Source organism: Delphinus delphis, chromosome 8 (genome assembly GCF_949987515.2).
Source record: "Delphinus delphis chromosome 8, mDelDel1.2, whole genome shotgun sequence".
Taxonomy (NCBI): Eukaryota; Metazoa; Chordata; class Mammalia; order Artiodactyla; family Delphinidae; genus Delphinus; species Delphinus delphis.
The window spans coordinates 63,424,717-63,448,949 of record NC_082690.1 but is presented as its reverse complement, the minus strand read 5'-3'; the positions used below and the strand labels follow the sequence as shown (position 1 = coordinate 63,448,949).

General features: G+C 39.4%; 1 protein-coding gene across 1 annotated transcript; it reads left to right on the top strand.

Annotated features, from left to right (window-relative positions):
* Positions 1-16,060: 16,060 nt before the first annotated feature.
* On the top strand, positions 16,061-17,001 carry LOC132430272 (olfactory receptor 10T2-like). Its single transcript, XM_060019679.1, is given in 2 exon segments — positions 16,061-16,334; positions 16,337-17,001. Coding segments are annotated over 2 exon segments (939 nt in total).
* Positions 17,002-24,233: the final 7,232 nt, after the last annotated feature.

Here is a 24,233-nt window from a genome sequence, read left to right as displayed (position 1 = left end):
GAAATCCTCTCTCCATCAGTGTTTCACCATGTACTGGCTCTAAAAGTAATAATTGTGACAGTGACCTGACCACATAAATGAATTTAACTTGTAACTTCTACTGGGCTCCTATTCATGGTAATAATTAAAGCTTGAGATTTAAAATATCATTAGTTCTTAATACATGTCAATAATTTTAAGTTCTTAATAATTTCTCATTGAAGGTCTTTTCAGATGCCTAATATAATGTTAATGGATTAGCTTGGCGTCAAAATGATTTTGAAGGCACTGTCTCATTTAGAGTGGCATATTCTGGTCATGATGTTCTAATCAAATTTTGGATTTTTTAGCAAAACCTCCAGGACATTTTCTAATAGGTATACATGTTATGTGGTTTGCTTTGAAGTGCAGACCTGAATGGAATAAACTCCAATTCCTCAGATCAGTTTTGTAAATCATATTTTTATTTCAACTATTTATTATTCCAATCTTAAAGAGGTAAGGGCAGAAAAATGACATGAAGACATTCCATGGAATTTTGATTTTAACTTCAGTCATTGTTAAAGGTGAAGGGGAAGAAAAATAGTAAGGAATCAGCAGTGGAAAATGAAGGAGTATGCAAGAGAAAGAAACATAGGCTGGAAATTATTCTGTAGGACTAACAAATATATTGTGATGTGAAGGGTTGCTCTTTTCTCTTTGCATTGTAGTTATGGGCAAAGAATACAAGAGGATTCAGGCCAGGTAACCAGCACCCACCTAATACCTATAATGTGCCAGGCAATATGCTGGGGTTAGAGATGTCTCATGTCATCCTCACAAGTCTATGTGCTTGGAATTTCATTTCGATTTTATAAAACATAAAGTGAGTTATAGAGTGCTTAAGTGACTATAGAAGTCGTGAATTTATTCAACACATACTGACTGAATGCATGTGATGGGCCAGGCAATTTTATACATGGGAAACACAAAATGTAACCAGACACATAGGATCTCTGTGATGAAAGAGTGAATGACTGCTTTGGTTTGTGGAGTCAAGGAAGCCCTCTCTGAGGAGGCGATGTGCTTAAATGGAAAACAATGGCAAAAGCAACCAACAGGTGAAGATCAGGGGAGAGAGCATTACTGGCATGTTTCACAGCTAACTCAGAGACCCTAAGGTGGGACACTCATCTGCCTAAGCGGTCTTCAGGCTAGACCCAAATGGCTTGTCTTTGAGACCACGCCACTCTCTTTCCTCAGGAGGTTTTCCAGTCTATTTCCTCTAAAGGAAACATTTTTCCATTCTTACTGCTTTAGCTATCACTCACCTTGTATAACTCTGCGATCCTAACCTCTACCGTAAAGGAGTCTCTAATTTTCTTTGGCACATTCCCGGGCCAAAATGTCCTCCTAGTATTGAATGTAAGATTTTCAGAACAGAATTGGTCATATTTCCCCCACATGTCAGACTTTTCTCCTGTACTTCCTATTTGAGTTAGTTGCAGTCATTAGAGAGCTACCGTCAGACCCCAATTTTGATTTCTTCCTCACCTTTATATACATAAATTCACTTCCAAAATTCCAGATGTCCTTTTGCCATCACCTTTTTTGTTGTTTGTTTTTTTCTCTCTGCCATTGTCCTCGACCTATCCGATAGGGTGAATATGGTGCCTCTGTAGTTTTCTATTAGTCACAAATCTGTTGCATTTTTATTCACTACATGGTGACCAGATATTGGATTCCTAAACAGTTAAGTCACTAATAGTGTCAAAAACAGTGAATGACTATACACTGCTTATAGGAGGAAATCCAAATACCCCAGCATGATATTTGATGCTCATCGCAAATGGATCCCTAGACGCTGCTCCTGGCTCAGTTTCCACCACATCCCTCTAAGTAACCCTACACTCAAAGCAGACAGTAGTGCGCTCTCTTTTCCAAACACATCATGATCCTTCATGCTGCTGTGCCCTTGCATGTGGGGTTCCCTCTGCCACAACTTCTCCTCCTCCATTTTGTTTCCTGTAGACTTTTACTCATTTTTCAGGACCCAGCTTGGATTACTTTGATTCCTCATCCTCTCTTGTTGTCCACATTTTCTAGATTCCAGGATCCTGAATAAGAAATGTCTCCCGCATTCTACTTCCTCACTCATGGATTTTTGCCACAGCCTCTACTTTTTCCCTCTCCCAGTCCTTTCCTTCACCTGCTACCAGCTTTTCTACGTCCAATCTACAATCACTGTACATTCCATTTTAGATTTTTAGGTACCTTTTGCTTACAAAGTAGATAATTCTAATAACTTCTAGGCTTCATTGCATGCTTCAGTTACACCATCTCATATATCCTCACGGCTGTCCCAAGAGATAAGTGCCATTATCATGACCATGTTTGTAGTGAGGAACCTATGGCCTGGAGAGTTACTTAATCTGCCAGAAGTGATATAGCTGGTAAGTGTACATGTATAACATATACACAGCAAGGCAGTCAGGGTCTAGAGAGCCAGTTGCTTGGCTAGTTGATTATAAGGCTTCCCTCAGTACAACTGCACTAACCACATTTCCTGCCTCAAACTTCCCCTATATGGGGACCATCCCACTGTTTGCAAAAAACAGTTTATCCTTTGGGACTCTTCTACTTTGTGCATGTTGTTTTCTGTAAGTTGTAGTGTTCTTCTTGCCCTTTTATGACTGCTAAAAACAGCATTCTTAGAAAGACAATTGAAATGTCTTGTCCCTCGGAATTCTCCTCAAACCTCCCTATGTGTGTTAGTCATTTCTTCTTTTAGGTTTACATCATTTTATTGTGAGGAGGTTGGGTTTGTTTTTTTTTTTTCCTGCCATGTGGCATGTGGGATGTTAGTTCCCAAACCACAGATCGAACCCGTTCCCCCTGCAGTGGAAGCGTGGAGTCCTAACCACTGGACTGCCAGGGAATTCCCAGGAGGTTGGGTTTTTTTTGTTGTTGTTTGGGTTGTTGTTTGGGTTGTTTTGTGTGTGTGTGTGTGTGTGTGTGTGTGTGTGTGCGCGCGCGTGTGTGTGCTTGAATCCTGTACTACACAGAGCAGAGACTTTTTAAAAATTTTGTATGCCCCAACTTGCATCCTGAGCTTAGTGATGGTAGAATTTTTACTAAGGTTAGTTGAGAGGCTATAGGGAAAAAATCCATATTCTCCAGAAAGCGTCCATGCTTATACTTCAGTGCATTTGTTAACCCCTCTTCAATATGCCACTTGTTCTCCTTAGTATTTATTTTGTTTGATGTGTACTAAACATAGTTTCTCTCTAAATAGTTTTAAGAATAATGTCACGTAGCATTGCCAACGCATGTATAGATGCTTTCTACATTCTTTTTTATTAAAAAATTTTTTTTTGAATTTATTTTTTTTAATATAGCAGGTTCTTATTAGTTATCCATTTTATACATATTAGTGTATACATGTCAATCCCAATCTCCCAATTCATCACCCCCCCACCCCCACCCCCACCCACCGCTGCTTTCCCACCTTGGTGTCCATACGTTTGTTCTCTACATCTGTGTCTCAATTTCTCCCTGCAAACCGGTTCATCTGTACCATTTTTCTAGGTTCCACATATATGCATTAATATACGATATTTGTTTTTCTCTTTTGGACTTACTTCACTCTGTATGACAGTCTCTAGATCCATCCATGTCTCAACAAATGACCCAATTTTATTCCTTTTTATGGCTGAGTAATAGTCCATCATGTATATGTACCACAACTTCTCAATCCATTCGTCTGTCGATGAGCATTTAGGTTGCTTCCATGACCTGGCTATTGTAAATAGTGCTGTAATGAACATTGGGGTACATGTGTCTTTTTGAATTATGGTTTTCTCTGGGTATATGCGCAGTAGTGGGATTGCTGGGTCATATGGTAATTCTATTTTTAGTTTTTTAAGGAACCTCCATACTGTTCTCCATAGTGGCTATATCAGTTTATGTTCCCACCAACAGTGCAAGAGGGTTCCCTCTTCTCCACACCCACTCCAGCATTTGTTGTTTGTAGATTTTCTGATGCTGCCCATTCTAACTGGTGTGAGGTGACACCTCATTGTAGGTTTGATTTGCATTTCTCTAATAATTAGTGATGTTGAGCAGCTTTTCATGTGCTTCTTGGACATATGTATGTCTTTTTGGAGAGATGTCTACTTAGGTTTTTTGCCCATTTTTGGATTGGGTTGTTTGTTTTTTATTTTATTATTTATTTTTTATACAGCAGGTTCTTATTAGTCATCAATTTTATACATATCAGTGTATACATGTCAATCCCAATCACCCAATTAATCACACACACCCCCCACCCCGCCATGGTTTTCACCCCTTGGTGTCTATACGTTTGTTCTCTACATCTGTGTCTCAATTTCTGCCCTGCAAACCGGTTCATCTGTACCATTTTTCTAAGTTCCACATATATGCATTAATATACGATATTTGTTTTTCTCTTTTGGACTTACTTCACTCTGTATGACAGTCTCTAGATCCATCCATGTCTCAACAAATGACTCAATTTTGTTCCTTTTTATGGCTGAGTAATATTCCATTGTATATATGTACCACAACTTCTTTATCCATTAGTCTGTTGATGGGCATTTAGGTTGTTTCCATGACCTGGCTATTGTAAATAGTGTTGCATTGAACATTGGGGTACATGTATCTTTTTGAATTATGGTTATCTCTGGGTATATGCCCAGTCGTGGGATTGCTGGATCATATAGTAATTCTATTTTTAGTTCTTTAAGGAACCTTCATATTGTTCTCCATAGTGGATGTATCAGTTTACATTCCCACTAACAGTGCCAGAGGGTTCCCTTTTCTCCACACCCTCTCCAGCATTTGTTGTTTGTAGATTTTCTGAATGCCCATTCTGACTGGTGTGAGGTGATACCTCATTGTAGTTTTCATTTGCATTTCTCTAATAATTAGTGATGTTGAGCAGGTTTTCATGTGCTTCTTGGCCATCTGTATGTCTTCTTTGGAGAAATGTCTATTTAGGTCTTCTCCCCATTTTTGGATTGGGTTGTTTGTTTCTTTAATATTGAGCTGCATGAGCTGTTTATATATTTTGGAGATTAATCCTTTGTCCGTTGATTCGTTCTCCCATTCTGAGGGTTGTCTTTTCGTCTTATTTATGGTTTCCTTTGCTGTGAAAAAGCTTTGAAGTTTCATTAGGTCCCATGTGTTTATTTTTGTTTTTATTTCCATTACTCTAGGAGGTAGATCAAAAAAGATCTTGCTGTGATTTATGTCAAAGAGTGTTCTTCTTATGTTTTCCTCTAAGAGTTTTATAGTGTCCAGTCTTACATTTAGGTCTCGAATCCATGTTGAGTTTATTTTTGTGTATGGTGTTAGGGAGTGTTCTAATTTCATTCTTTTACATGTAGCTGTCCAGTTTTCCCAGCACCACTTATTGAAGAGACTGTCTTTTCTCCATTGTATATCCTTGCCTCCTTTGTCATAGATTAGTTGACCATAGGTGCATGGGTTTATCTCTGGGCTTTCTATCCTGTTCCATTGATCTCTATTTCTGTTTTTGTGCCAGTATCATATTGTCTCGATTACTGTAGGTTTGTAGTATAATCTGAAGTCAGGGAGTCTGATTCTTCCAGCTCCCTTTTTTTCCCTCAAGATTGCTTTGGCTATTCGGGGTCTTTTGTGTCTCCATAAAAATTTTAAGATTTTTTTTGTTCTAGTTCTGTAAGAAATGCCATTGGTAATTTGATAGGGATTGCATTGAATCTGTAGATTGCTTTGGGTAGTATAGTCATTTTCACAATATTGATTCTTCCAATCCAAGAACATGGTATATCTCTCCATCTGTTTGTGTTATCTTTGATTTCTTTCATCAATGTCTTATAGTTCTGAGTACAGGTCTTTTACCTCCTTAGGTAGGTTTATTCCTAGGTATTGTATTCTTTTTGTTGCAGTGGTAAATGGGAGTGTTTCCTTAATTTCATTTTCAGATTTTTCATCATTAGTGTATAGGAATGCAAGAGATTTCTTTGCATTAATTTTGTATCCTGCCACTTCACCAAATTCATTGATTAGCTCTATTAGTTTTCTGGTGGCATCTTTAGGATTCTCTATGTATAGTATCATGTCATCTGCAAACAGTGACAGTTTTACTTCTCCTTTTCCAAATTGTATTCCTTTTATTTGTTTTTCTTCTCTGATTGCCGTGGCTAGGACTTCCAAAACTATGTTGAATAATAGCGGTGAGAGTGGACATCCTTGACTTGTTCCTGATCTTAGAGGAAATGCTATCAGTTTTCCACCATTGAGAATGATGTTTGCTGTGGGTTTGTCATATATGGCCTTTATTATGTTGAGGTAGGTTCCCTCTCTGTCCACTTTCTAGATAGTTTTTATGATAAATTGGTGATGAATTTTCTCAAAAGCGTTTTCTGCATCTATTGAGATGATCATATAGTTTTTATTCTTCAATTTGTTAATATGGTGTATCACATTGATTGATTTGCGTATATTGAAGGATCCTTGCATCCCTGGGATAAATCCCACTTGATCATGGTGTATGATCCTTTTAATGTGTTGTTGGATTCTGTTTGCTAGTATTGTGTTGAGGATTTTTGCATCTATATTCATGAGTGATATTGGTCTGTAATTTTCTTTCCTTGGAGTATCTTTGTCTGGTTTTGGTATCAGGGTGATGGTGGCCTCATAGAATGAGTTTGGGAGTGTTCCTTCCTCTGCAATTTTTTGGAAGAGTTTGAGAAGGATGGGTTTTAGCTCTTCTCTAAATGTTTGATAGAATTCACCTGTGAAGCCATCTGGTCCTGGACTTTAGTTTGTTGGAAGATTTTTTTTTTTTTTTTGCGGTACACGGGCCTCTCACTGTTTTGGCCTCTCCCGTTGCGGAGCACAGGCTCCAGACATGCAGGTTCAGTGGCGATGGCTCACGGGCCTATCCGCTCCATGGCATGTGGGATCTTCCCATACCGGGGCACGAACCTGTGTCCCCTGCATTGGCAGGTGGACTCTCAACCACTGCGCCACCAGGGAAGCCCTGTTGGAAGATTTTTAATCACAGTTTCAATTTCATTACTTGTGATTGGTCTGTTTATATTTTCTGTTTCTTCGTGGTTCAGTCTTGAAGGTTATACCTTTCTAAGAATTTGTCCATTACTTCCAGGTTGTCCATTTTATTGGCATAGAGTTGCTTGTAGTAGTCTCTTATGATGCTTTGTATTTCTGCGGTGTCTGTTGTAACTTCTCCTTTTTCTTTTCTAATTTTATTGATTTGAGTCCTCTCCTTCTTTTTCTTCATGAGTTTGGCTAACCGTTTATCAATTTTGTTTATCTTCTGAAAGAGCCAGCTTTTAGTTTTATTGATTTTGCTATTGTTTTCTTTGTTTCTATTTCAGTTATTCCTGCTCTGATCTTTATGATTTCTTTCCTTCTGCTAACTTTGGGTTTTGTTTGTTGTTCTTTCTCTGGTTCCTTTAGGTGTAAGGTTAGATTATTTATTTGAGATTTTTCTTGTTTCTTGAGGCAGGCTTGTATAGCTGTAAACTTTCTTCTTAGAACTGCTTTTGCTGCATCCCATAGGTTTTGGATTGTAATGTTTTCATTGTCATTTGTCTTTAGGTATTTTTTGATTTCCGTTTTGATTTCTTTAGTGTTATCTTGGTTATTTAGTAACGTATTGTTTAGCCTCCATGTGTTTGTGTTTTTTACGTTTTTTCCCCCTGTATTTCATTTCTAATCTCATAGCATTGTGGTCAGAAAAGATGCTTGATATGATTTCAATTTTCTTAAATTTACTGAGTCTTGATTTGTGACACAAGATTTGATCTATCCTGGAGAATGTTCCGTGCGCACTTGAGAAGAAAGTGTAATCTGCTGTTTTTGGATGGAATGTCCTATAAATATCAATTAAATCTGTCTGGTCTATTGTGTCATTTAAAGCTTCTCTTTCCTTATTTATTTTCATTTTGGATGATCTGTCCATTGGTGTAAGTGAGGTGTTAAAGTCCCCCACTATTATTGTGTTACTGTCAATTTCCTCTTTTATAGCTGTTAGCAGTTGCCTTATGTATTGAGGTGCTCCTATGTTGGGTGCATATATATTTATAATTGCTATATCTTCTTCTTGGATTGATCCTTTGATCATTATGTAGTGTCCTTCCTTGTCTCTTGTAACATTCTTTCTTTTAAAGTCTATTTTATCTGATATGAGTATTGCTACTCCAGCTTTATTTTTATTTCCATTTCCATGGAATCTTTTTCAATCCCCTCACTTTCAGTCTGTATGTGTCCCTAGATCTGAAGTGGGTCTCTTGTAGACAGCATATATATGGATCTTGTTTTTGTATCCATTCAGCAAGCCTGTGGCTTTTGGTTGGAGTGTTTAATCCATTCACGTTTAAGGTAATTAACGATATGTATGTTCCTGTGACCATTTTCTTAATTGTTTTGTGTTTGTTTTTATAGATCCTTTTCTTCTCTTGTGTTTCCCACTTAGAGAAGTTCCTTTAGCATTTGCTGTAGAGCTGGTTTGGTGGTGCTGGATTCTCTTAGCCTTTGTTTGTCTGTAAAGGTTTTTTTGTTTTTTGTTTTTTTGTAAAGCTTTTGATTTCTCCATCGAATCTGAATGAGATCCTTGCCAGGTAGAGTAATCTTGGTTGTAGGTTCTTCCCTTTCATCACTTTAATTATATCATGCCACTCCCTTCTGGCTTGTAGAGTTTCTGCTGAGAAATCAGCTGTTAACCTTATGGGAGTTCCCTTGTATGTTATTTGTCATTTTTCCCTTGCTGCTTTCAATAATTTTTGTTTGTCTTTAATTTTTGACAATTCGATTATTATGTGTCTAGGCGTGTTTCTCCTTGGGTTTATCCTATATGGGACTCGCTGCGCTTCCTGGACTTGTGTGGCTATTTCCTTTCCCATATTAGGGAAGTTTTCGACTATAATCTCTTCAAATATTTTCTCAGGTCCTTTCTCTGTCTTTTCTCCTTCCGGGACCCTTATAATGTGAATGTTGTTGCGTTTAATGTTGTCCCAGAGGTCTCTTAGGCTGTCTTCATTTCTTTGCATTCTTTTTTCTTTATTCTGTTCTGCAGCAGTGAATTCCACCATTCTGTCTTTCAGGTCACTTATCCATTCTTTTGCCTCAGTTATTCTGCTATTGATTCCTTCGAGTGTAGTTTTCATTTCAGTTATTGTATTCTTCATCTCTGTTTGTTTGTTCTTTAATTCTTCTAGTTCTTTGTTAAAATTTCTTGCATCTTCTCGATCTTTGCCTCCATTCTTTTTCCGAGGTCCTGGATCATCTTCACTATCATTACTCTGAATTCTTTTTCTGGAAGGTTCCCTATCTCCACTTCATTTTGTTGTTTTTCTGGGGTATTATCTTGTTCCTTCATCTGGTACATAGCCCTCTGCCTTTTCATCTTGTCTGTCTTTCTGTGAATGTGGTTTTTGTTCCACAGGCTGCAGGATTGTAGCTCTTCTTGCTTCTACTCTCTGCCCTCTGGTGGATGAGGCTATCTAAGAGGCTTGATGGGAGGGACTGGTAGTGGGTAGAGCTGAGTGTTGCTCTGGTGGGCAGAGCTCGGTAAAACTTTAATCCACTTGACTCTTGATGGGTGGGGCTGGGTTCCCTCCCCGTTGGTTGTTTGACCTGAGGCAACCCAACACTGGTGCCTATCTGGGCTCTTTGGTGGGGCTAATGACAGACTCTGGGAGTGCTTATGCCAAGGAGTACTTCCCAGAACTTCTGCTGCCGGTGTCCCTGTCCCCATGGTGAGCCACAGCGCCCCCCCGCCCCCGCCTCTGCAGGAGACCCTCCAACACTAGCAGGTAGGTCTGTTTCACTCTCCCCTGGGGTCACTGCTCCTTCCCCTGGGTCCCGATGCGCACACTACTTTGTGTGTGCCCTCCAAGAGTGGAGTCTCTGTTTCCCCCAGTCCTGTGAAAGTCCTGCAATCAGTTCCCACTAGGCTTCGAAGTCTGATTCTCTAGGCATTCCTCCTCTCGTTGCCGGACCCCCAGGTTGGGAAGCCTGATGTGGGGCTCAGAACCTTCACTCCAGTGGGTGGACTTCTGTGGTATAAGTGTTCTCCAGTTTGTGAGTCACCCACCCAGCAGTTATGGGATTTGATTTTACTGTGATTGTGCCCCTCCTACCATCTCATTGTGGCTTCTCCTTTGTCTTTGGATGTGGGGTATCTTTTTTGGTGAGTTCCAGTGTCTTCCTGTCAATGATTGTCCAGCAGCTAGTTGTGATTCTGGTGTTCTTGCAAGAGGGAGTGAGAGCACGTCCTTCTACTCCACCATCTTGGTTCCTCCTCTATGCTCCCTATTATAGGAGCAGTTATGGCAATTGTGTCTTATTTGATGCCACAGGAAGTGAAGCATATTGTCCAGGCCGGAAGGTAATAGTCCTCTTTTCTTTGTTCCAAGTTTAGAGGGGGAGAGGGGAAATACACTTTATTCATTAAACAAACATGTATTAAATACTGGTGTGTATTTACTTTTTTTCTTTGCTGAGTCATGCATTTATTTATTTAAACTAATTTCATCCCTAGTTTCCTAGTCTTTTGCCTGTTTTTTTTATTGTTAAACTATAGTTGATTTACAACATTATGTTAGTTTCAGGTGTACAACTTCAGATTCTTTTCCATTATAGGTTATTACAAGATATTGAATATAGTTCCATGTGCTATAAGGTAAATCCTTGTTGTTTTCTATTTTATATATAGTAGTATGTATCTTTTAACCTCATACTCCTAATTTATCCCTTCCCTTCCCCTTTCCCCTTTGGTAACCATAAGTTTGTTTTCTATGCCTGTGAGTCTGCTTTTGTTTTGCAAATAAGTTGATTTGTATTTTTTTTGATTCTAAATATGTGATATCATATAATTTGTCTTTCTCTTTCTGACCTACTTCACTTAGTATGATAATCTCTAGGTCCATCCATGTTGCTGCAAATGGTGCTATTTCTTTCTTTTTTATGTCTGAGTAATATTCCATTGTGTGTGTATGTGTGTGTGTATTATATATATATATATATATATATATATACACACACACATATATATATATGTCACATTTTCCTTATCCATTCATCTGTTAGTGGACATTTAGATTGCTTCCATGTCTTGGCTGTTGTGAATAGTGCTGCTATGAACATAAGGGTGCATGTATCTTTTCGAATTAGAGTTTTCATCTTTTCCCAATATTGCACAGGACTGGAATTTCTGGATCATATGGTAATTCAATTTTTAGTTTTTTAAGGAACTTCCCAGCTATTTTCCATAGTGGCTGCAGCAATTTACATTCCTACCAACAGTGTAGGAGGGTCCCCTTTTCTCCACCACCTCTCCAGTGTTTTATTATTTGTGGACTTTTTAATGACAGCCATTCTGATTGCCGTGAGATGATATCTCATTGTAGTTTTGATTTGCATTTCTTTAATTATTAGTGAATGTGGAGCTATTTTTCATGTGCCTGTTGGCCGTCTGTATGTCTTCTTTGGAGAAATGTCTATTTGGGTCTTCTACCCATTTTTGATTGGGTTATTTGGCTTTTTGATATTGAGTTGCGTAAGCTGTCTGTATATTTTGGAAATTAAGCTCTTGTTGGTAGCATCATTTGCAAATATTTTCTCCCATTCCATAGGTTGTCTTTTTTTTTTCCATAGGTTGTCTTTTCATTTTGTTTGGTTTCTTGCTGTACAAAAGCATAATTTTGATTACGTGCCATTCGTGTTTTTTTTGCTTTTATTTCTATTACCTTGGGAGACTGAACTAAGAAAATATTACTGCAGTTTATGTCTGAGAATGCTTCGCCTTTGTTCTATCTAGGATTTTTATGGTGTCATGTCTTATATTTAAATCTTTAAGCCATTTTGAGTTTGTGTGTGTGTGTATGGTGTGAGAGAGTGTTCTAACTTCAGTGATTTACGTGGGGCTGCCCAGCTTTCCCAATACCACTTGCTGAAGAAACTGTCTTTTCTCCATTGTACCATCTTGCCTCCTTTGTCAAAGATTAATTGATTGTAGGTGTGTGGGTTTATTTTTGGGCTGTCTTTGTTTGTTCCATTGATCATATGGCTGTTTCTGTGCCCAAACCATGTGGTTTTGATTACTGCAGCTTTGTAGTATTGTCTAAAGTCTGGGAGGGATGTGCCTCCAGGTTTGTTCTTTTTCCTCAGAGTTGCTATGTTAATTCTGGGTCTTTTGTGGTTCCATATAAATTTTACGATTATTTGTTCTAGCTCTGTGAAAAATGTCATGGGTAATTTGATAGGGATCACATTAAATCTGTAGATTGCCTTGGTAGTGTGGCCATTTTAACAATATTAATTATTGCAATCCAAGAGCATGGGATATCTTTCCATTTCTTTGTATCATCTTCAATTTCCTTTATCAGTGTTCTAGTTCTCAGCATATAGGTGTTTCATATCCTTGGTTAGGTTTATTCCTAAGTATTTTTTTGCCGCAATTTTAAATGGGATTTTTTTTTTTTACTTTCTGATATTTCATTGTTAGTATAAAGAAATGCAAGTTTTCTGTATATTAATCTTGTATCCTGCTACCTTGCTGAATTCATTTATTAGTTCTAATAGTTTTTATGTGGAGTCTTTAGGGTTTCGATAGAGTATCATGTCATCTGCATACAGTGACAGTTTTACCTCTTCCCTTCCAATTGGGGTACCTTTTATTTCTTTTTCTAATTGCTGTGGCTACAACTTCCAATACTATGTTGAATAGAGGAGATGAGAGTGGGCATCGTTGTTTTGTTCTAGAATTTAGTGGGAAGGCTTTCAGCTTTTCAGCCTCGAGTATTATATTAGCTGTGGGTTTGTTGTAAGTTGTGTTGGTATGTATTGATACTATCACATTGCTAGGTGATGTGGCTATATCTTAATGGATCTTGAAATGTATTGAAAGAGACAGTGAACAACATTTAGTACATGTCCCATTTAACTAAATGACAGAGAAAACAATTTAATTGGAAATAATTAGTCAGTGCATCTAGAAAGAAAACAAGGGAAGCTTCCTGGGGGAAGATGGCACTCCATTTACTCACTGAACTCTCATGACATAAACCTTTATATTTACCGTATTTTGCTGCAGGTAGGATACGAAATGGTAAAATAGCCCTCTGCTCTGACTAGTATAGAAGTCAGATAGATATGTTAAAATGTCATCCTAATACAATCAGATATGAACACAGAACTCATTAACTCAATCAGAGTGATTGAAGATGATTTTGTAGGAAGGTGACTTTTTTTTGTAGAATTCCATTTTAATAAAATTCAAAAGCAATCAAGATGAAACTGTATTTTTCTGTAACATATATATGTGTAATGAAATTATTTTATTGAGTGAAAGATTCTTTAAATTCTATAGTGCTTTTCAATTTTAAAAGTTTCACACACGTGATTTTGTATAATCCTATAATAAGCCTTTTTCCCACCTTACCCCTTTATTGCCCTGCCTCCCTTCTCTCTCTGCACTGGTAACCACTAGTTTGTTCACTATATCTGTAAGTCAGCTTCTTTTTTGTTTTATTCACTACTTTGTTGTATTTTCAGATTCCACATATAAGTAATATCATAAGTATTTGTCTTTCTCTGTCTGAATTATTTCAGTTAACATAACGTTCTCAAAATCCATCCATGTTGCTGCAGATGGCAATTTCATTCTTTTTTGTGGATGAGTAGTATTCCATTTGTGTGTGTGTGTGTGTGTGTGCGTGTATATATATGGTGTGTATACATGTGTGTTTCCATTCATCTGTTGATGGATACTTAGCTTTCTTCCATACCTTGGGAATAGTAAATAATACTATGAACACTGGAGTGCATGTGTCTTTTTGAATTAGCGTTTTTGGGGTTTTTTGGGTTTTATACCCAGCAGTGGAATTGTTGGGTCATATGGCTGTTCTAGCTTTAGTTTTTTGAGAAACTTCTATACTGTTTTCCCCAGTGGTTGTACCAATTTACATTTAGGGAGGTGACATTTAAACTGGGTTTGAAACAAAGACTGTGGTTTAAGAAGCAGGGGGGAAGAACACTGCAAATAGAGAAACAATGTGTGCACAGTAGGAGAGCCACCAAGGGGCCTTCAATGCTTGGGAGATGATGGGATGCTTTCCATGTAGAGGAGGTTGGTGGCAGAAGATGAGATGGACAGGTAAACCTTGAATGCCATGCTAGGGCACTTACAGGGACACTTTAACTTTACTAGTTAAGAAGGTCTTCTCCCAAGTGACTCTGCCTGGGTATAAATACCAGCTCCTCCTTTAACAAACTTTATCACCTTCACAAATTAAGTAACTCCCTAAGCCATAGTTTCCTTATTTCAAACATGAACACAATACTACTATTTATCTCGTAAGGTATTTAAGAGAATAAATGAGAGAGATGGTCTGATTACATTGGCTATCTCGATATTCTTTAAGTATGTCAAGCTCATTCCCACCATGGGGTCTTTGCAGTAGTGTTTCCTGCAAGTGTCATGTTTTACCCCTAGATCTTATATGGTGCATTCTTAACAATTCTAGTCGCAAAGTAAGTATCAGTTCCATAGAAAAGGTTTTCCTGACTCTACAATTGGAAGTAGCCACCTAGTCCCACAGTCTCATATCACTTTCCTTTAATTCTCTTCATGGCATTTTTCTCAGTCTGAGATAGGAGAGGTCATATGTGTCTTATCACATGTTATATTTCCCATCAGAGAATTGACTAATACATCATAGACATCAAATAAATATTTTTGGAGTTAATTCATTGACTTTGCATAGTCAGTTAAGCGACCTGTACCTTGGTTTCAATGTTTGTAGCATCAGGATTGAAATACCTACCACACAGAATTGTTGGGAGAAACCTAGTGAGAAAATTCTATCAAACACACAGCGTATTGTCCAGTATATTTCAGATTTTGAATAAATACTGGTTACCTGCATCACTGCCTTGTAAATTTTTTCCAGTGTTTCAGTACATAAAGAACACACAGACTTTCCAGATAAAACTATATTTTCTCTTTTCTTCAAGCTTTGTGCATCCTACAAAATACTTTCCAGTGTTGTCTCTACCAGTCTTTCCCCACCCTACAACTCCACACCAATGTCTTCTCACTGTTTTCCTTTCATTCCCTAGTGCCTGAAACCAAGCTATGTATTGTTTGGAAACTCTGTATGTTACTTTCATGCTGTCATCTCAAACACAGAGTGGATAATTTTAACAGTGGATGAAAACGACCTGAGGAAGTTGAGTTCTTAAAAGAGCTGTGCTGCAAAGAAGTCCTGTCCACCAGTATATCAGCTAGATTTATCCTGGAAGTTTTCCTGAAAGCTCAGGAATTGATCAGAACATCATGAACCAGATGAGCCATCCAGGATGAGAATAGTCCTCCATAACCATTTTGCTTCCAAGATCTGCCTGAATGACAGACAATTATTGAAAAACTCCACTTCAACTCATTGTTATGTACAGAAAATAGTACAAATTTCAAAATGGTAAATTCTCTTATTAAGTCATTGGCATAATTGTCAGCCAAGCAGCCACTGCCTTCTGGAGAGCACCTCTGAGGATAGAATTATTTTCCAAAAATGTTTGGAAGCCATTCGAAAAATTTTCCTTACTTCTCCTTAAGTTAGTATTGATTCATTCAACATTGTTAAGTACATATGTATGCCAGGCTGTGATTAGACCACACATAAACATTGTATGCCCTTTACTCCTCATACTCCTGTAGGTGAGAAAATGAACTTTTTTTTTTTCATATTTCCCTCATTCATTCAGATTCTGACTGTAGAAGATAGAAAGGGGTGATAAATTAGGGGGTTCCCAGAATATATTTGGGGCTACTCTATGGCATTTACATACATTCTCCTATGAGAATCTTTTTCTTCATCACTCTGAGTCCTGACCTGGAATTCAGCCAGGTACATTTAACTTCCATTTCTCAGGCTTTCTCATTAAGAGTTGTCTGTCAATGTCCTCGATTAAAGGCCAGGTGGCATCAGTGCTTTCTACAATCTTATCAGAGTCTTGACCCCAAGAACCTCTGCACCTTTGGAGGAGAGTTGTTATGTGCACCAGGAGGATGGACAATCATACCACAGTGAGCACATTCCTTCTGTGGGGATTTTCCAGTTTCCCAGACAGGCAAGATCTCTCCTTCGTGATGATTTTCTTCTCCCATGTGACCATCCTGGTTGCAAATGTGTCCATAATGGTGGCCATCAAGCTCAGTCACAATCTTCACACCCCCACGTACTTTTTCCTCTGTGGTTTGTCCTTTTCAGAAACCTGTACCACTATGGTAATCACCCCCCGCATGCTAGTGGACTTGCTATCAGAAAGCAAGACCATTTCTCTTCTGAGCGTGGCACACAGATGTTTTTCTTCTTTGGCTTGGGAGCTAACAACTGCTTACTCTTGGCTGCCATGTCCTATGACCATTACACTGCTATTCACAACCCGCTGCGCTACACCATCTTGATGACCCAAAAGATCTGCTGTCAGCTCATGACAGCTTCTTGTGTTACTGGGATTGTGGTGTCACTGTGCATTGTCCTTGTAGTATTCAACTTGTCGTTCTGTGACTCCAGCACCATCAAGCACTTTTTTTGTGACGTTACATCTGTAGTCTCCCTTGCCTGGGATTACACCTTTTTTCAGAAAAAGGTTCTTCTTGCCTTCTCTGCCTTTGTTTTGGTGGGGAGCTTTATTTTCATTATGATTTCCTGTGTCTTCATTGGGTCCATAGTTATGAGGATGCCATCTGCCCAGGGGAGGTATAAGGCCTTCTCCACTTGCTCCTTCCACCTCTCTGTGGTGTGCATACACTATGGATTTGCTGGCTTTGTCTATCTGAGACCCAAGGACAGTGACTCATTCCGTGAAGATATGCTGATGCCTGTGACATATACAGTACTGACACCTCTGCTTAATCCCATCGTTTACAGTCTAAGAAACAAAGAAGTGAAAATATCCCTAAAGAAAGTACTAGGCAATATATGTAGGTTTTCCCCTAGATGGTAAATAAAAGAGCTCTCAACACTTTTTAAAATTTTTACAGAGCATTGATAAAGTAGAGAAAGTGGAGAAAGTGGAGTACTTCCAATAAAAATCATCACTTTGTATACAGAGCAATTAAAGTGTGTTCTAACTGCCTGATATGCTCTGGTCTCACTTCTTTCTTACTATGAAACCAGATGTAGTTTTAAAATATTTTAAAAGGAAATAAAATATTCTAAAATATTATTACATATATATGTACATATACAGATATACACATACATGCATATACACATGCACATATGTATGTAGTAAATGTATCAAAAATGTTTTAGAATACTCTATTTTCATAATTTTGGTTTCCTTTGGAGAAGGAAGAAAATTATATTAAAAAGGAAAAGAAGAAAGAAGGAAAGAGAGAGGGAGAGAGAGACAGAGAGAGAAGGCGGGGAAAGAGAAAGATCACTGATTTACTTAATCAAAAAAAGAGAAAGCACAAACACAAATTTAGCGTTGAAATGAGTGAAAGACCACAATGCAGAGAAATTTCAAAACGTTTTTTATTTTTTAATTAAAAAAATTTTTTTAACATCTTTATTGGAGTATAATTGCTTTACAATGGTGTGTTAGTTTCTGCTTTATAACAAAGTGAATCAGCTATACATATACATATGTTCCCATATCTCTTCCCTCTTGCGTCTCCCTCCCTCCCACCCTCCCTATCCCACCCTCAAACCATTTTAAGAAAATACCTGTTTAACTCTATTCAAAGAAACATGGAAACTAGATGGGAATGGATGAATTTCTGAAAAAAAAATGATGAAAGTTACTGCAGAAGAAATATGCATTTTTAACATACCAAATTCCAGGAATAATATAGACGTCTGTCAAAGAGCTATTCTTTCCAACCCCCAACAAAGGAGTAGACTAGATGGTTTCAAAATGAACTTCCACAAAAAGCAAATAATTCAAATGCTGTTTGAGTTACAGCATAGACAAAGATAAATAGCTTGGAATTTATGAAAACCACAGAGGTGGAAGGTGCTATAAATAACTGAATCTCATCGAGGCCATTGTCGTAAGGTTCTCACGTGGCTACTTAGGGAGATGCTGTAGGGAGGGCTTGGCATTTTGAGGTCACATTGTCTAATGGCAAATCCATATGGTGAGGGATGTTACCAATGCTGTGGCAGGAGTGAGGGACCGAGATGGGAGAAAGAATCAAGGGGCTGGTGGCAAAGTCTTTAATAAATGAGAAGAAACTGGGTGGTCAGTAAAAGACTCTGAAAGCAACAGTATATTGTTTCATATCTGGATAGTATTTGTGTCAATGAGTAAAATGTTTTGTCATGCAGATTGCCAGTAAATGATTTAGAAATATGGTAAGGAGCTGGGAGAATGTCGACATTGTGTGCAGATATCTGTAGAATAGGAGTGAGCAGCTTCTCTTCAATATTGCTGAGAAGCCTATGTGCCCTCCTCGGACAACTAGGTTTAGTTAAGATGGAGAGGTGGAGCGTGTACTCTGGGAAAAGTTGATGTGTGGAATAGAAAGGAGATTTCCAGAATGAACGTAAAACGTATAGGAGAAACCCCAGCAAACAAAGAGAATTTCAAAGAGATGAAGCTGAGAGTTGTGAATAAGTGAATACTGGTGAAGAGAGCTCCCAAAAGGCTTGCAGCTGAGATTCAGATCATGGCTCCATTGACTATAGGTGGTGTCGGAGCCTATTGGGTCTACAGTTCTCATTCTTGGCTCAACATTGAATTAAAGTTTGGCTAGAGGTTCTCTGACCAACCATTTCATAAACTTCACCATTCCATTTTCACAAATGTCCTTGTTTAGTGTAAAAGTCTCTGCGTCCTCATGTAATTATCTAAACTTTTAATTTCATTCATTATTTTAAGACTCAAAATTTTGACCAAATGGTATTTATCCTTGTGATGCAAGGTTGGTTTAACATATGAAAATCAATCAGTGTGATACACCATATTAATAGAATGAAAAATAACAACCACATGATTGTGTCAGTAGATGTAGAATATATACACTATGAAATATTATTCAGCCATTAAGAAAGAAGGGCTTTCCGGGCTACAGGGACGGTGGGGTTGCGGGCTGGGGTTCCGGGCCCGGGTCCCCGCCCGCCCCAGCGCCCGCCGCCGGCCGAACCCCGACCCCCCGCGTCTCCATCGTGGGTCGCGATGGTAGAATGTGCGCCCGGGTCCGCGGGATAGGCGGGCGCAGAGGTCCCTTGTGTTGGCGGGGGTGGGTGCGGCGAGGTTCCGGCGCCTCCGCGTAGCATCGTGGGGCCGGGGCTGGGGGCGCCGCGGATTGCTATGCTTTCCGCACCTTCCCGGCTCTGAAGCCTCGAGAACACGGCTATAGGCAGTAGTAGTTTAGTGGGGAGTTTGCCTGCTGGGAACTAGGGGCCTGCTGGGGTCTCATTTCTTGGCTGGCCCTGGAACACGAGGTTGCCAGGTGTGTGACGGTAGCAGGTGGGAGTGACCCGCTGGTGCAGTGATGAGCAGGAAAGCATGTGGGATCTTCCCGGACCAGGCCTCGAACCCATGTCCCCTGCATCGGCAGGCGGGTTCTTAACCACTGCACCACCAGGGAAGCCCAGCCTCCACTAGTTTTAAGTACTGGCAACAGTAATAACGGCAGCCAGCTTTTCCTGCGCTGATTCTGGGCCGACCACTTGTTGTTCAGCACAGGAAGGACAGCGGCTGTTGGCCTATGACCCTAGGCAAGAATGACCAGCCGACACGGTCCAGACCGAGGTCCGTGGGCCCAGCTTGGTCCTCTGCGGCCGGTCAGTGGGACAGACCTGCAGGTGTGGCTCCTGTCACTCTAGGACTGGCTTCCGGACAGATCTGGCCGGAAGAGCCCAGGGCACCGCCCTCAGTTCTCCAGGAGAGTGCGCCGGCGTGGAGCCAGGAGGGGTGTGCGCGACTCAGCACGGGGCCGTGCACGTCCAGTCTGCCGCAAGGGCGGTGGGGAGCCGGGGGAAGTCATGGCCTTGCGAATGTCCTCTGATGAAAAGGAACCTGCGGGCTTAATAAACTAACTTGTGTGTGGAACGTCGGTGTGCTGAAAAGCAGTTGTGTGTGCTTTTCCCCCTTGGTGTGGATCAGCGGTGCCGAGGCAGCAGGCGCGATTGTCGTCAGCATCCTTGAACATATCCAGGTGGGCAGTGTTTGGCTACTGCTTCTGTTTGAAAAGATGCTGTGTTTTGGTTGTGGCCCAAAGGTTTGATGTGCTACTTGGCATTTTCTTTCTTCCGTGGAGCTCTTACGGTTCAGACACAACAGAGTTGGTCAAATACTAGTTAGGTTGAATCTTGCTTGCCTCTACTCAGTCATCTTTGTATGAATCCAGTAGTTTTTTTTATTTTGTAAAACGGTTTTTAGCTGATGTTCCATAAAAAGAAACGAAATTGAGCTATTTGTAATGAGGTGGATAGACCTAGAGTCTGTCATACAGAGTGAAGTCAGTTAGAAAGAAAAAGACAAATACCGTATGCTAACACATATATATGGAATTTAAGAAAAAAATGTCATGAAGAACCTAGGGGTAAAGCAGGAATAAAGACGCAGACCTCCTAGAGAACGGACTTGAGGTTATGGGGAGGGGGAAGGGTGAGCTGTGACAGGGCGAGAGAGAGTCATGGGCATATACACACTAACAAACGTAGTAAGGTAGATAGCTAGTGGGAAGCAGCCGCATGGCACAGGGATATTGGCTCGGTGCTTTGTGACAGCCTGGAGGGGTGGGATAGGGAGGGTAGGAGGGAGGGAGACGCAAGAGGGAAGACATATGGGAACATATGTTTATGTATGACTGATTCACTTTGTTATAAAGCAGAAACTAACACACCATTGTAAAGCAATTATACCCCAATAAAGATGTTAAAAAAAAAAAGCCCCTATAAAGAATTAAACAGATTTAAACACCACGTGAAAAAAAAAAAAAAAAAAAGAAAGAAGGAACTCTTGCCATTTGTGACATCGTAGGTGCACCTGGAGACATTGTGCTAAATGAAGTAAGCCAGACACAGAAGGAAAAATACTGCATGAGCTCACTTATAAGTGAAATCTGAGAAAGTCAGATTCATAGAAGCAGAGAATAGAATGGTAGTTACCAGAGTTGGGGAAATGAAGGGAATGGGGAGATGCTGGTCAAAGGGTACAAAGTTAGTTACATAGGACGAATAAGTTCTAGAGATCGAATGTAGAGCATTATAACTGTAGTTGATAATACTGTATTTTATACTGGATATTTTCTAAGAGTAAACTTAAGTTACTCTTATCACACCTAAAAATGATAGAGATGTGAGTAGATGGGTATGTTAGCTTGGTTATATTTATCACTTCACTATGTATATGTATGTCAAAACATCATGCTGGGGCTTCCCTGGTGGCGCAGTGGTTGAGAGTCCGCCTCCTGATGCAGGGGACACGGGTTCGTGACCCGGTCCGGGAAGATCCCACATGCCGCGGAGCAGCTGAGCCCGTGAGCCATGGCCGCTGAGCCTGCGCGTCCGGAGCCTGTGCTCCGCAACGGGAGAGCCCACAACAGTGAGAGGCCCGTGTACTGAAAAAAAGAAAATCATGCTGAAAACTTTAAATCATAAATTTTATTAAAAAAATTAAAACATCTTAAAATTGTTTTAAAGGTTAAAAGAACATGTCAACTAGCACTTTATTCATACCGCTTGAATGGAAACCATTGTATTTTTAAGAAACATTTCTTTGTTGTGAACTTCTTGAAAGAAAAGCACATAACCTATTTAACTTTGTTTCCTCAGTTCATAACCTCATGCTAGAAATAAAAGAGACACTAAATAAATATTCATTGAATTAGAGTTAATGTTTAACCAACAGACATTTGTTGAATGCTTGCTGTGTACCAGACACTGTACTTTGAGCTAAGGATAATTAGTTCAACCTCCCACATCACTACTTTTACCCACCCACCAAAGTTTCTGCAACTGCATTACCAGCTCTCAATGACCAGTTAACTCTTTTTTTCCTTATGTGTCAGTTTATATGTCATTTCTCTGGTAAAGCTTTTCTTGAGCCTCACTAATAAATGCATTTGCCAAATGATATTATGAGGAATAGAGACTGAGCAAAAAGACACAGCCTGGGGCTTTTGGCAGTGAGGTAGGGTAAGTACATAGAACTTTGAGGTCAAAGACACCTAAGACTTGTGAGGCCAAGATCCTGTAGAGGAAAAAGCTATAGAGAAGTGAGCCTGAAATTCTACATATAATTCCTCATTATGGAATTTGACTACTCCCAAGTTGCACTTGGGCTGTTGAGATATCAAACACCAAGTGGAAATCAGCCTGTGAGAGCCTGACGATCTTAGCAGAGATTTTGGCATTTTGCATTGCTGGTTTGATAGATAGGCTGTTTAAGGTAGAGGGCCCCACAACACCTTATGCTTTTATTTGAGAGTCCTGCAGTACTACACCTTAGGAGGAATTGCTGCATCCTAGAAATAAGGTCAAACCAGAAATAGATTATCCCCAACAAAGTACAACACCCAACCACCACATTCTATTAGGATGTAAGTTTAGGAGTTATACTGTACATGGAGGCATCAGTTCTTTTTTTATGTGAATGACCCCTTTGGGCACTCTATTTTCATTTCCTCAAAGGGATCAAGCCAGTGCTTTATTTTTCTGCTAGAATAAAATTGGAAACAGTGCAGAAGAAGATAATCTCATCTAGAACCTCTAAAATTTTTTATCCACATTGCTCATCAATTAAAATAAAAGATACGATATGCCACAAGATAGGACCAAATGCATAAAAACCAGGTACTTAAATAAATATTAATAATACATCTAAGAAAAATAGGGGAATAATATGAAGAGTCACACCACAGAAATGAATACAAAAAGAAAAGGAATCAAGTTTAAATCCTAAAAATGAAAAACAAAATAAATTAGGAATTCAGCGGTTGGGTTAATAGTAGATTGGACACAGCAGAAAAGATGATTAGTAAACTGAAAGGTAGGTTAGTAGAAAACATACACATTACAAGACAAAGAAAAAATCATCACAAATACAAAAAGAGTGTGAGAGCTGTATAAGAAATTATGAAAAGATCTAACATATGTGTAATGAACTTCTAGAAAAAAGTAGAGAAATTTCTGAAGAAATATTCAATGATAATTTTCCAAACTGATGAAGGACCATGAGCTACAAATTCAAGAAACTTTGCAGATTCCAAACATGATAAGTATAAGAAAAACCACACTCAAGGAAATCATAAAAAGACTACAGGAAGCCCAAAACAAAAGAAAAATGTTAAAAGCTTCCAGAGGAGAAGTAAAAGACATATTCCCTTCAAAAAAAATCAAATGACTAATAGCTGAGTTTTGGAAAGTATTGATGGAAGCAAGAAAATTAAATCTTAAAAGTGCTCAAAGATTTTTTTTACTAGTAACCTAGAATTCTACCTAAAATAGAAATATCTCTCAAAAATGAAGGTGCAATAAAGACCTTTTTTAAAGAACCTAGGGGTAAGACGGGAATGGAGACGCAGACCTACTAGAGAATGGACTTGAGGATGTGGGGAGGGGGAAGGGTAGGCTGTGACAAAGTGAGAGAGTGGCATGGACAGATATACACTACCAAACATAGAATAGCTAAGCTAGTGGGAAGCAGCCGCATAGCACAGGGAGATCAGCTCGATGCTTTGTGACCACCTAGAGGGGTGGGATAGGGAGGGTGGGAGGGAGGGAGACGCAAGAGGGAAGAGATATGGGAATATATGTATATGTATAACTGATTCACTTTGTTAAAGCAGAAACTAATACACCATTGTAAAGCAACTATACTCCAATAAAAATGTTAAAAATAAATAAAGACTTTTTTTTTTTTTTTGCGGTACGCGGGCCTCTCACCGCTGTGGCCTCTCCCGTTGCGGAGCACAGGCTTCGGACGCGCAGGCTCAGCGGCCATGGCTCACGGGCCCAGCTGCTCCGTGGCATGTGGGATCTTCCCAGACCGGGGCACGAACATGTGTCCCCTGCATTGGCAGGTGGACTCTCAACCACTGCGCCACCAGGGAAGCCCAAGACGTTTTTTATGATTAAAAAAATCTGTTAAAATGCATCACAAGCAAACCTGCATTAAAAGAAGAAGTAATAAAGTGTTTTTTAAAGCAGAAGTAAAATTAATGCTGATATAGGTGTAAGGTTTAAAGAAAGGAATGAAGGTCACTAAAAAGAATAAAT